General features: G+C 44.5%; 1 protein-coding gene across 3 annotated transcripts in view; it reads right to left on the bottom strand.

The window, feature by feature from the left end:
• VARS1 (valyl-tRNA synthetase 1) overlaps positions 1 to 14,096 on the bottom strand; it is a 50,937-nt gene that overhangs the window by 271 nt on the left and 36,570 nt on the right. For all 3 annotated transcript variants that reach the window (XM_060690850.2, XM_060690855.2, XM_087888127.1), the window contains exons 23-30: positions 13,536 to 13,604; positions 12,715 to 12,793; positions 12,474 to 12,601; positions 10,619 to 10,774; positions 9,433 to 9,642; positions 6,197 to 6,308; positions 2,920 to 3,095; positions 2,566 to 2,715 (exon numbers count right to left, since the gene is read on the bottom strand). In XM_060690850.2, the coding sequence (XP_060546833.2) occupies positions 2,566 to 2,715; positions 2,920 to 3,095; positions 6,197 to 6,308; positions 9,433 to 9,642; positions 10,619 to 10,774; positions 12,474 to 12,601; positions 12,715 to 12,793; positions 13,536 to 13,604 (1,080 nt within the window). The remainder of the gene's footprint in view (positions 1 to 2,565; positions 2,716 to 2,919; positions 3,096 to 6,196; positions 6,309 to 9,432; positions 9,643 to 10,618; positions 10,775 to 12,473; positions 12,602 to 12,714; positions 12,794 to 13,535; positions 13,605 to 14,096) is intronic.

Raw genomic sequence — 14,096 nt, 5'->3', positions numbered from 1 at the left:
GCTCTGGAACTTGGGGAGACTCAATGGGGAAGTTCAACTCTGGAGATGGCTGTTAGATTGACAGCAGACTCCACCCACCCCACCCCACCCACTCTCCGCTTTCCATCTATTTTACTAGTCATATCAATGTATTTTCTTTGCTTCTTTTTTCTTACTTAATTTATTGTTCTTTTATTTTACTTTCATTTTGTTTAAACTTCTTTTTTATTCCTTCATTTTTCTTTTTAATGGTTGTGAGCTGCCTCGAATAGCCCCATGGCCAGATAGGCAGCAAAGAAATTTAATAATAACCATCAGTCAATTGCAAAAGGCAGATTTACTCGGAACAGCTTACATCCTGAGACGATACCTCTAACACCAGTAAGCATCAACATCCGCCTATCCCAGGTCCTTGGAAACGACTCGATAGGTACCTAAAAATGCCAAATCCAGTTGGAACATCTGGCTGAGTGTGTGATGAATCTATTATTATTATTATTATTATTATTGGTTAATCTTTAGTGAGATTCACAGCCTTTGAGGCTGGTTAATAGCTTAGCAGCTTGAGTCCTAACTAAGGACTTAGGAACTGTTAAGGTATCGTCGGAGGATGTAAGCTGTTCCGAGTAAGGTGGTTTTTTGTAGAGTCAAAATGTTCAAGTCCGGCAAATTTAGAATTTCTAAATAGCGGGGTAGCCCTTTGGGTATTGCTCCAGCGGTTCCAATTACAATCGGGGCAACACACAATTTCTTTTTCCACAGTCGCTCAACTTCAATTTGCAAGTCCCCGTACTTTGTGATTTTTTCTTGCTGCTTATCTTCAATCCGTGCATCACCAAGTATTGCAATGTCAATGAACCATACTTTTTTCTTTTCAAATTATTATTATTATTATTATTATTATTATTATTATTATTATTATTATTATTATTATTATTAATTCAAAAATGCATCTCAAATACGATTGACTGGTGCTAATGGTTGATACGGGTTGCTGGTCAGCGTCCTAGGTATCAATCAAGTACCTTCTTAAGATCGTCACTTGGAACACAACACGCCAGATATCACAGTTGTTGAAAACCGAAACATACAATTTATTGACATCGCGGTACCAGGAGATGCCAGAGTCGAAGAAAAAGAACTGGAAAAAATCATGAAATATCGCAATCTGGCCATTGAAACTACATGGCTATGGATGAAACATGTAACAGTGATACCCATTGTCATCGGGGCACTTGTCCAAGAATTTTATAACATACATCAGCAAATTGCAGCTTCCTGCAATAACACTAGCGGAGCTGCAAAATACTGCGCTACTTGGAACATCATACATCTTAAGAAGGTACTTAGTTGATACCTAGGACGCTGGCAGCAACCTGTATCAACCATTAGCACCAGTCAATGATATTTGTGATGCATTTTTGAATGTTCAGTTGACTGAGTTTCATATTTAATAAATAAAGATAATGATGATGATGATGATGATGATGATGATGCATCTGCATCACGCTTCCTATTCATGTTCCGAAGGGTCTTTTTTGTAATTACCCTCAAGAAATATGAAGAATGGGCAATTTATGGCCCTCAAGCCTCTTTTCTGTGGTCTTTCTGTGGCCTGTCATTTCAACAGTGTGGTTTCCTGCCTTTTTTAGATGATGAAAAGCATGTACAAAGTAAAACCATCTAAAATAAGCCTCTCAGGTTAAAAGGCAAGTAAAACCCAAAAAAACTTTCTGAACTGCTTGTCCCAAAGGTGCTTTTTTCAAAAGGTAACTGGACTTACTTCCCCCCACCCCCTTGAGGATGTTTTGCTTCTCATCCAAGAAGCTTCTTCAGTTCTGAAGAAGTTTTGCTTCTCACGTGCTTCATTTCTAAAGAAGCTTTTTGGATGAGAAGCGAAGTGTCTTCAAGTCCAGTTGCCTTTTGGGACAACCATGACCTGGAGAATCTCCACAGACTTCTAAACTCTTTCCCACCACATTCTAAGAAAGCAAGGCCCACAATGTTAAAAAGTCATCATCGACCACCAAAATTATCCACCCCTGACTCAGGATCTTCTGAAGGAACCAGCAACTTTTCTGGCCTCAAGTCCTAAATGCTGTGTCCCCAAATGGCTAAAATCTCTCGGGTGTCTTTTTTTTTTTTTTTTTTAATTTGATTTATATGCCGCCCTTCTCCGGAGACTCAGGGCGGCTTACAATGTGCTCAGCAATAGCCTTCATACTTTTGTATATTTATACAAAGTCAGCTTATTGCCCCCCAACTGGGTCCTCAATTTACTTACCTTAGAAAGGATGGAAGGCTGAGTCAACCTTGAGCCTTGGCGAGATTCGAACCTGCAGTAATTGCAGGCAGCTGGTCTTAATAACCAGCTTAATAACAGGGTGCCTTAGACCACTGTACTACCAAGGCTCTTTTGATCATGGAGTTTTCAGAAAGTTGAAAACAGAAACAACGAAAAAAAGAAACTACCTTTTGGGACATTTGGTCTCTTGGCACCCACAGGTGATGCAACGGATCAAGCATCATCCCCAAACCTGATTTATGACAGAGCAAGCCCCCAAATGACAATCCTGTATGAGTTACCTTAGCTGCATCCAATTCTTGGACTTTGGCTGGTACCTTCAGAGCATAATCTTGACTCCCCATACGCTGGCGTAACAGTAGGATTTGTTTCTGCAGCTCCGCCTTTTTCCCTGTCAGCTTCGTTATTTCCTTCTCCGCATCAATTAAGCCCTGCCAAGGAATTTAGAGAGACAGCAATGCTAGAGTGCTATCTCATGGGTAGCACTATGAGTTGACAGTCACTGGTGAGCCAGCCACGTTCAGAATTCCCCGTCTCTCCTTTGGAAAAAACGAAACCTGCGTCCCAAAACTAAGGACCCCACTGGTTCTCCACTGCCGGTCAACATTTTGGGCCCCCTGCTTATTTTTCAGTACCTTCAGCAGAAGATGGACAATGCATTTGTCGGAGGCTATAGCTACAGCGCAGCCAGGAGGAGGAACCTTTCCAGGCTCTAGAACCAAGACTTGTTTGGAGGAAGAAAGAATGCAGATATATTCGGAGCAACGAGTCACGGTCTCCGCTGTCTGAAGATCCAAGCACTGTAGGTAACCTGGGAACAGATGAAGAGAAAAGGAGCTGTTGTAGCCCGCCAGCGGAGCTGGTGGCAGACTCAAGACAGTGAGGAGGTTGGGCCAATCCTGGAATCTGGGGAAGGCTCTGATGAGTGCTCTGCGTCAGAGGCAGAGATGGGGCCAGGGCCGTCCGACAGTTATCAGCTGCCTTCGGAGTCAGATATCAGTGGAGCAGAAGAATAGCTGGAGCCTGTTCCCAATGTGTGCATGCACAAAGCTGCCAGGAGAAGAGAACAGCTAAGGAACAGGGAATAAAGAGGAGTGAAAGGGGAGGGGAGTTTGCAGGAGGCAATTAGTTCAATTCATTAGGGTGAAGATCTGTTCCTGACTTCTTGCCAAGTAATTGCTACAGCGTGAAGTTTGGAAGATGTTGTGAAATCTCATGAAAGACTGTTTGCCGGGACTTTGCTGGAGAGGAATTCCCTTTAACCTAAATAAAAGGAGTCTGCTTCATGCTCTTGGGAAGCCTAGGTCAGAACAGGAGTGTCAGGGAAGCTGAGAGGAACGTGTGACCCATTGTCCTGTTTTCCTTTATATTGTCCCCTGCAGCTTCATTGTAGAGAGCAAGGAAGCTCTTGGCAGAAATATGCAGAAGTTATGGCCTAGATCAGGGCTGACCATCCTTGGCAATGTAAGATCTAGGGACTTTAACTCCCAGAATTCCCAAGACAGCATAGCTCCTAGAATTGTGGGAGTCCATGTCCACAAATCTAAACATTGCCAAAATTGGACACCCCTGGCATAGACAAAGGGGCTGAAGCATTTTTTAAATTCTGAACTGATAGATAACATTTGGAAACAGCTCAGTCGGACACCTTCCTAATTCACAGAAGTATAAAGAAGGGGTTCAGATTTGCAAGATTCTACTATGACAGCCAATCTCAATAGAAGTTATCTTAGCCTTCTTAGGGAGTTAATTTCCTTGTCTAGTCATGACTCTAAGATCAAGGCCAGGCAGCTTATTTAGGATGGGAAGTTGCATTTTTTGACTCCGTGCTTGATGACTTAAAGGCTATAAAAAGAGTGGGAAAAAGGAAATTTGAGAAATAGAGAAGAAACTCAAGCTGACGGCTCAAAGAAAAGTAGAAGAAACTGCTAGTGGCTTTCTCCAAGTAGACCTTTTAAATTCTCCCAACCATTCGAAAAAGCCCTGGTATGAAATAGCTATCCTCCCTAATGGGGAACTGACCCATTCCCTCAAAAAGAAGGAGAATGCAAGGCCCCAAATCAGAAACTTCTACCTTTCAGGTGGTCTTTCTCTTTAGTTAGATGTGTCAATTCATGGAATAATTCAACAGAACCCAGCGTCAAAGGGGCAAATATGGAGAAATGAATCCTTCTCTTTATTGCTTTGGGGTCCAGTGTTTTGTCTTCGGACTGTAGTTGTCTGCAACTACCCATTGGCTCCTAGTTCTCTACGCAAAAGGTATTAACTTAGCAGAGGTTTAACACTACTTTCGCATTTTGAGAGACCACCCAAAATTGTGCCGTGGAAAACTGGCAATTCTGTGCAGCACGTTCCTTGCAGGGAGAGAAATATTGGTGGCTCCAGACACTGAACTGATATGTTGCAAACTACCTGTCCATCTCAATCTATGAACTCACTAAAATCATCATTATTTCCCACTACCAAGCTAAGACCAATACTGGGGAAAAGATTTATAGCTGCAAGGATATAAGCAATAGCACTTAAGACTTACCCCCGTTTCCCCCCAAATAAGACCAGGTCTTATTTTCTTTTGTGCCCTAAAATAAGTACTAGGACTTATTTTGGGGGAGTGTCTTATTTTTTCCCCATGTACGGGAGGCCTTCTGCTTGCTTGGGGGGGGAGGGGGGGAGGAGACCACGTGGTGCATTAGTGCCGCAGCCGTGAGGCAGGGGGTGGAGCTTCCCCTTGTGCCCTGCACCAGCTTATTCAGGGAACTTGCAACAAGGGCATCCCCGCCCTGACGTCTGCCTTGCTTCGCGGCTGCAGCACCAATACACCCCTTGGCTTCCTGCTCTGTTGTGGCCACGAGCAAGCAGAAGTGAGCTGGCGGCCACGTGAGCTCCTGCTGCACATGGCTGCTGGCGCTGTGAGGCAGATGTTGGGATGTGGATGACCTGGCTGTAAGGGCCCTGAGGTAAGCCAGTGCAGGGTGCGAAGGGCAACTCCACCACCACCCTGCCTCAACTCATGGCCACACCACAACAAGCAACCAAACTAAATGGGCAGGCGAGCAAGCGGATGCACAGGCTCTTGAGTAAGGGCTTACTTTGGGGGTAGGGCTTATATTAGGAATACGAAAAATGTGCTAGGGCTTATTTTCAGGATAGGTCTTATTTTTGAGGGGGGATAGGGCAGGGGTGAAATGCTCCCGGATCGGACTGGATCGCCCGGTCCGGTAGCAATCTTGGCCATTGGTTCGGCGATCCGGTAGCAATGGCAAAGCTCCGCCCACCCGCCCAGGTGTCATTACTTCCTGGTTTTAACGAGGAAGTAATGTGTTTTTTACCTTCTGCGCATGCGCAGGTTTTACGCATGCACAGGTTTTGCACATGCACAAAGATCTGTGCGCCATGTGTGCTTCTGAACTGGTAAGGAAGATAAGTAGATTTCATCCCTGGAACAGGGTATATACAGTATATATATATATATACTGTAGCTTCATAGTGCTTTATAGCCCCCTCTAAGCGGTTTACAGAGTCAGCCTATTTCCCCCAACAATCTGGGTCCTTATTTTACCCACCTCGGAAGGATGGAAGGCTGAGTCAACCTTGAGCCTAGTGAGATTTGATCTACCAAATTGCAGGCAGCCGGCAGTCAGCAGAAGTAGACTGCAGTACTGGACTCTAACCACTGCGCCACCATGGCTATTAAAGATCTTCCACCTCCTCCAATGAGTCTCCAAGCTAAGTGACTTCCAAAAGTTGGCCTGGTTCGCTAACCTATTTTGATTGTTCAGGCAGGCAACTTTCTCCAAAACTAAGGCGCTCCAGATTTGGCAGGCCTGCCGATTACAGAATTTCAAGCCAAAGACAGAACCCAGATTCATAGCCTCTCATTCACTCGCGAAAAGGCTTCGGTGAAAAACTCACAGTCAGCTTTGGTTTTGGTAAGGTTGTAGTCCGCCCGGAGAAAACGCACAGCCTTGATGATGTTCAATATGAAGTCAAAAGTGCGGTCCAGTTCCTCATCTCTCCAATGGAACTGAAAAGAAGGCAGGAGCATCAGCGGCTCGATTTTAATTTTCAGTTCAACATCTGACCACAATGAAAACAGACTAAGAGAAGAACTTCTTTGGTTTCAAAACAGGTAGTCCTCCATTTACGACTGGACTTTTTAATTTTTTTTTAAATTTGATTTATATGCCACCCTTCTCCGGAGACTCAGGGCAGCTTACAATGCGTTAAGCAATAGCCTTAATACTTTTGTATATTTTATACAAAGTCAGCTTATTGCCCCCACAAACTGGGTCCTCATTTTACCTACCTTAGAAAGGATGGAAGGCTGAGTCAACCTTGAGCCTGGTGAGATTCGAACTTACAGTAATTGCAGACAGCTGGTGTTAATCACAATGCTATCAGTCTGCTGAGCTACCAGGCCTTTACAATCTTTTGAAAGCATGATAGCCTATAAACTGCAGTGTTTCTCAACCTTGGAAGCTTGAAGGTGGGTGGACTTCAACTTCCAGAATCCCCCAGCCAGCACTGCTGGCTGGGGGATTCTGGGAGTTGAAGTCCACCCACCTTCAAGCTACCAAGGTTGAGAAACACTATAAAGCATTCTAGCCACGGTAAATGTTATCCTGCCCTGCCAGAGTCACGTGACTCATCTTTACGATCCATCATGGCGTACCATGGTCTCACATGGCAGGCTATGTTTTTTGCAGGTTTCCGGCATTTTTTTTTTTTACTGGTTTTCAATTTTTATTTTTTTTAAAAAAACAGTCATTCAGATGAATAGGTTCACTTAATAACTGCTGGGTTTCTTAAGGACAGCAGCATTCACTTAATGTAAAAAAAAAAAAAAAAAAAAGGCTGGAAAACTACTTCCAGGCCCTTGACTTATGACCAGATTTATGATCCCAATTATGACTGAAAGTCAAGGATTACCTGTACTAATTTTTTCCGTTTTGGTACTGTACTGGTTAGACAGCAGCTTTATCCTTCTATTTTTACACCTAGGATTATGATTTTGCAGGAACTCAATTTGTGTTGTGTCCCGTCAGCGGCCTGTGCAGATTGTAGCTGATTCCGACAGCGAGGAGGCTGGTGTGGTGCTGTGCCAGCAGCCTGTGCAGCTGGCGCTCGAGTCGGACAGTGAGGAGCCTGGAGAAGATGTGGTGCCAGAGGCGGGGATTCAGTCAGGGCCTTCAGAACCTCCAGAAGCTCCCTTAAGTGAAGAGGACGAGGAGGAGGAGCCTCTTCTCAATGCACGGGCGCGCAGAGCTGCCAAAAGGCAGGAGTGGATCCTCAGGAGGAGGTCTCCTTGAGATTAAGGCTTGGGGCTAATTGGCCACTCCCTTAGCCTATTTAAGGAGGAACGCCGCTTACAGCTTGCAAACTGTAGGGAACAACTTTAGTTCACTCTCCTTCGCGTCTGGATTCCCTGCAAAATTGCTTCTGGGCTTTCTGCCAACTCTAGTAAGACTGTGATTACCTTATCTTAGAATTCTGGTAGGCTGTTAAGACAGTTTATTAACAGCCTTTGGTTGATAAAGACTAAGTTATTTGAGTAAAGTAAGCTTTGTATGGAGTTTGTATGTGCTGCATTCCTTGGGGTCCACAGCTGGGGCAGAACAATTTGTGCGCTGTTCCTTTTTGTTGTTTTTCGAGTGTTTGGATTCATTTCCAAAGAAGCTTCTGTGATTAGCATTTTGTTCCTCCTCAGGTTATACTAGATCTCATCCAACAATGTTACATACAGAATAACGGACTTGGAAGGGACCTTGGAGGTCACCACTGCGCCAGCAGGAAACCGTATACCAGTGGTGGTTAACCTTTTTTGGTGCCGAGTGCCCAAAGCACGCACTTTGGCTTGGCAAATGTACAGCGAGCGGGCCCCCCCCCCATGCATGCACCCCGTCCCCCCGTGCCCCGTTTTGGCTTCCAGGTTGGTGCAGGAGGCCTTTCAGGCCCAAAACGAGGGGGAAGGGGGCGCAAACCCCCAACATGCAATGCTTCCCACGTACGGGCGCTGCCCATGTATGCGCGGCAGAGACCCAAAGACCAGTTGGCAGCGAGAGGTGCGCGTGCATGCGCAGTGGAGCTGGACTGGGGCGATGGCTGGTGTGCCCGCAGAGAGGGCTCTGCGTACCACCTGTCGTTCGCCATCACGGCCCTATACCATTCCGGACAAATGGCTGTTTAGAATCTTTTTGAACCCACAACGTCTGGAGGCAAGTCCTTCCACTAATTCTGTCAGGAATTTTTTGTTTAATTCTAGGTTGGATCTCTCTTTGTGTTGTGGCCCGCCAGCGGCCTGCGCGGATTGTGGCTGATCCCGACGAAGAGGCTGGTGTGGGATTGTGCCAGCAGCCGGCGCAGCCGGCGCTCGCATCGAACAGCGAGGAGGCTGAAGAGGATGTGGTGCCAGAGGCAGAGACTCAGTCAGGGCCTTCAGAACCTCCAGAGGCTCCTTCAAGTGGAGAGAGTGAAGTGGAGGAGCCTCTCCTCAATGCTCGAGCACACAGGCTGCCAAAAGGCAAGAGCGGCTACTTAGGAGGAGGAGGTCTCCTCGAGAGTAAAGTTTGAGGATAACTGGCCACTCCCTTAGCCTATTTAAGTTGCACGCAGTTAGTAATTTCTTGCTGGAAACAACGTGTAATTATTACAGAGCATTTTGGAGAGTGAGTGTTTTATCGTATCTTGTTTTCTGGGCTGGTTGCCAACCTTTGCCAGACTTTGTTTATTCTTGGTATGTTATAACTTTGATAAGGACCATTGGTGTGTGTCACAATCCTTGGGAATCCAGGGCTGGGGCAGAACACGTTGATAAGTTTCCATCCATTACTTCTCGTCTTGTCCGCAGATGCTTTGGAGAATAGGTGGTCCCCCTCTTTTTTGTGGTAGCTTCTCAAATCTTGGAAGACTGCTATCATGTCCTTCTCTTTGTTAGACTGGACATACCCAGTTCCTGCAACCGTTCATCGTATGTTTTAGCCTCCAGTCCCCTAATCATCTTTCTTGCTCTTCTCTGCACTCTTTCTAGAGACTCAACATCTTTTTTTGCATCATGGTGACCAAAACTGGACGCGGTATTCCAAGTGTGGCCTTACCAAGGCATTATAGGTTGCCAGCCACAAGCTTCAGAGCTTGTGTTACCCACTTACCTGCTCAGTAGTAGGGTAAGGGGTGACACAGATGCTGGGAGGGTCAGAGGAAGGAGACCGTCGGGGCAGCCGCTGGAACAGTTCCTCAGTGACAAAAGGCATGAAAGGACTGAGGAGACGAAGACCAGCATCTAAGCAGGTATAAAGAACATTCTGGGCTGTCTGAATTGCGGCCTGGTCTGATCCGCCAAACACAGGCTTTAGGCACTCCTAAGTGGAAAAAAGAAAAAAAAAGAGTAAAAACTCAAGGCCAATGACAACAAACCTATGTCACGTGTGTCAAAGGAGACACACCATGAGGTTTTGGCTGACACGCTAGTGTTCACCAACACCCAATAACACCCATTATTTTCAAAATCCATTGCCCCATTCTCACATTACAAGGCTACAAGGCTGCATGAGAACGGGGTGTGCTCTCACGCAGCCTCTGAACTCTCCAAAAACGAGTCTGTTTTACTCACACTTCATTTTTGTAATTATTTGACATCTTTATATAGATATAATTGGATTGTATTTTTTTTCAATACATAAATAAGTAAAAGAATTGTTTCTCTTTTGTTTGGAAGGGGCGGTGACACACCAGCTGAGTCAAGTTACCGTATTTTTCGGAGTATAAGACGCACTTTAGTTTTTGGGGAGGAAAATAAGAAAAAAGCTGATTGGCAGGTGGAGCCGCCTCCCAGAATACCCCCAATCAGGTGTTCCCAGAGGTGAATTTTAACAACAGGTTCCTTGGTTGTGAGCTCTATGCCTTACTTTTTTTTCTGCCTCGGAAACTTCTGAAACTGTTTCAGAAAAAACTTTCTTTCCTGCCTCTGAAAGCCTCCGAAACAGCTTCAGAAAAAAAGCCTCTGAAGCTCTGTTTGGGGGCTTCTTTTCTGATGCTTTTTTCAGCCTCTGAAACCTCCATTTGAGAAGCTGGGCAGGGCTACATTTGGAGTATAAGACCCACCCAGATTTTCACTCTCTTTTTTGGGGGGAAAAAGGTGCGTCTTATACTCCACAAAATACGGTAGGCCTTTCCTGACTTTTTAACACGTGGAGACCAAAATGTTCACCGTCACTGATCAAGGCATTACACCTTATGTTTAATAGTGCAATATTTTTTTAATGGGATGTAATGGAAATATTACGCCTCTCAAGATGAAGGGGAATGAGAGTTTGGCGGCTCAGGCGGCTCACTCACAAGGTAGACGTCACACAGCTCATACAGCCAGAAATTGTACACCGCGGTGGTGATGCCAGAGAAGTCATAGGCCTGAAATCCCACATCGCATAACTCCACAGCGTGGCTCAGGCGACTCAAGATCCAGAGGTCTACGAGGGTCTCGGAACCATTGAGCTGCAACAAACAAATCTGGTTAATAAAGAAGAATTTTTTTTGCAAAATCCAGAATAATAAACGCTCTGTACCGTTAAAGAATATTTGTAGTTCAGGGTTGAAACAAAGGGTTTCTTGGTGCTCTCTTTGAGCTTGCTTGTTTTCCTGCAGGCATTTCACTCAGTGCTAGTCCTGATGATGTTGGTGATGTTTGAGACTAGCACTGATGATGTTATCTAGTTGGGTAATAAAACGTCTGCAAGAAAATAAGCAAGCTCAGAGAGCATCAAGGACCTGCTCTATTCCATGGATGGCCCTCTATGGAGAGTATCTAAGGAAAATTGTCAGGCACATAGGATCAGGACCATAAGTTAAGCTGCAGTTCAGAACTACAAGTAGTTACGGCCAAACTGGGACAATTTCTGTTGCACTTAACAAGGTGGTTGTTAAGTGAGTTGCCCCCAATTTTACGTTTGCCACAGTTGTTAACTGAATCACTTCAGTTATTAAGTGAATCACATGGCCATTAAACAAATCCGGCTTTCTCCATTGACTTTGCTTGTTGGAAGCTGGCTGGGAAGGAAGGTTGCAAATGCTGACCAGATGACTTTAAGACACTGCAATCGTCATTTATTTATTTTATCTTATCATATATACCGCCCTACTCCCGAAGGACTCAGGGCGGTGAACAGCCAAAATAAAATACAAAGACATACAAAAGTTAAAAAACTATTAAAAACAGATTAAATAATTTAGGCTCAAAATACATGTTGGTTGCCAGGTGCCCGAATTCTGATCAATGACTGTAGGGATGCGGTAATGGTTTTAATAGCAATAGCACTATAGCACTTAGACTTATATAGACTTCATAGTGCTTTACAGCCCCCTCTAAGCGGTTTTACAGAGTGGGCATATTGCCCCCAACAATCTGGGTCCTCATTTTACCCACCTCGGAAGGATGGAAGGCTGAGTCAACCTTGAGCCCGGTGAGATTTGATCTGCCAAACTGCTGGCAGCCGGTGATCAGCAGAAGTAGCCTGCAGTACTACACTCTAACCACTGCGCCACCGCGGCTCTTAAGCGTGAAGACCGGTCATATGTCTCTTTTTTCAGTGTTGTTGTAACTTTGAATGGTTGCTAAACAAATAGCTGTAAGTCGAGGACTATCTGTATTTATCGCTCAACCCTATAAACCAGAATCTCGTCAACTGAGTTGAAATATGAATTGGCACTAGATAAAGGTCAATGGAATTCAAGGGAGAGGATTCTAAGCTGAGGACATGTTTAACTCCGCCCATCCCAGCATCACCTGCTCTTCTACCCTCATCCTCTACTCTCACCCTGGGTCATCACTTCTTTACCCTTCTACCATCGGGAAGGAGACATAGAAGTATAGCCAGTTGCACAAACAGGCTGAAGAACATTTTTTATCCGTTGAGCTGTCAGATTCCTGAATGAGAAATAACATCATAACTACGTAGTATGATGGGCTGTAGAGCCGGCGCAATGTGTAACATGTTCACACTGCTGCAATAGGACTGTGTGTTTTGTTAATATGATTTATTGGGTTAGGGATTTTCTGTCTTCACCGTGACTCGTATTGTGTTGGAGGGGTGTACTGAGGGAGCTCAACCAATCTCATTGTACATATGTTGTGCACTGACAATAAAGATTTGAAATTGAAATTGAAACGCTACAAAAATGGAAAGGAGAATCTTACCTCTGGGCTGGGAGGTGGCTGGAATCCCTCCCCAAGACCACGGATGGCAAATCTGGTGGCGTTCCAGAGCTTGTTGCAGAAATACCGGTAGCCCAGAATCCGGTTCACATCCAGGTTTATATCACGGCCTGAAGAGGGAAAAGCAAAGGAGGGACATTATGAGAGAAGCCAACATGAAAGCAAGGTTAGGAATTCTGTCACAACATTGAGCCAAGCACTCAAATGGAGGCTGGAAATGTACCTTGAGTTGTGTAAGCACAGAGAGCAAACCGAAGGGCATCCGTCCCGCATTCTGGGATCCCGCTGGGGTAATCCGATTTCTGCAAAGCAAGTACCAAGATACACATTTGATCTTATAAGGTTTTTTTGCTCCAGTTTCAAAGTCTTCTCTCTAAAAATGTATCCAGGTAGTCCTTGACATTCGACCACAATTGAGCCCCAAATTTTCCACTGCTAAGCCAGACAGTTGTTAAGTGAGTTTTGCCCCATTTTTACAACCTTTCTTGCCGCAGTTGTTAAGTGAGTCACTGCAGCTGTTATGTTAGTAACACGGTTGTAAAGAGAATCTGGCTTCCCCATTGACTTTCTTTATCAGAAGGTCGCCAAAAATGATCACATGACCCCAGGACACTGCAACCGTCATAAATATGAGTCAACTGACAAATGTTGATCACGTAACTGTGGGGATGCTGTAATGGCTGTAAATGTGAAAAATGGTCATTAAGTCACTGTTTTCAGTGCCGTTATAACTTGGAACGGTCACTAAATGAATGGTTGTAAGTCAAGGAGTACTCGTACAACCCTTACATTCAAAGCGCCAAACCCCAAACAGGAAATTCCGTGGACCTCCAGCCAAGATGTACAAATATATTTGTATTTGTATATTATATTCTGGATGAGCGTGACGTATGAATGCTATTTAAACCTAAAGCTACTGAAGGAAAGAGGGAACATATTCAGAGAGACACCATACTGTGCCACCACCCAATGCAACCAAAGAAACATCTGTTTGAGGTCTATCAACATGAAGCAAGAGGTTAAAGACAATAGAAAAATATATACCTGCCCCTTTTTGGCTCGCTCCAGCTCAAGTGTGTCCAAATTGCTGTCTGATAACTGAGCATGTAGACCCTAAAGAGACACAGAGAGAAAAATAGTGGTGTATATTATAGTCGAGCATTATTATGCATCTTTCATAAAATGTGTATAAGGCTATGCTAAGAGAAACCTCATTTGCAATCTTTCTCCAATCTGGGGGGGAGGAGGAGGAGCAGCGGAAGAGAAGAATGGAGTGGAGTGGAGTGGAGTGGAGTGGAGTGGAGTGGAGTGGAATGGAATGGAATGGAATGGAATGGAATAGAATAGAATAGAATAGAATAGAATAGAATAGAATAGAATAGAATAGAATAGAATAGAATAGAATAGAATAGAATAGAATAGAATAGAATAGAATTCTTTATTGGCCAAGTGTGACTGGACACACAAGGAATTTGTCTTTGGTGCATACGCTCTCAGTGTACATAAAAAGACAAGATACATTCGTCAAGAATCACAAGGCACAACACTTAATGATAGTCATACGGTACAATAAGCAATCAAATCATACTAGGAAACAATCAATAT

This window comes from Pantherophis guttatus, chromosome 2 (assembly GCF_059756535.1).
Source record: "Pantherophis guttatus breed Tessera chromosome 2, ASM5975653v1, whole genome shotgun sequence".
NCBI classification, from domain to species: Eukaryota; Metazoa; Chordata; class Lepidosauria; order Squamata; family Colubridae; genus Pantherophis; species Pantherophis guttatus.
The sequence above is the reverse complement of the archived record's forward strand: the minus strand, read 5'-3'. Positions and strand labels throughout refer to the sequence as shown.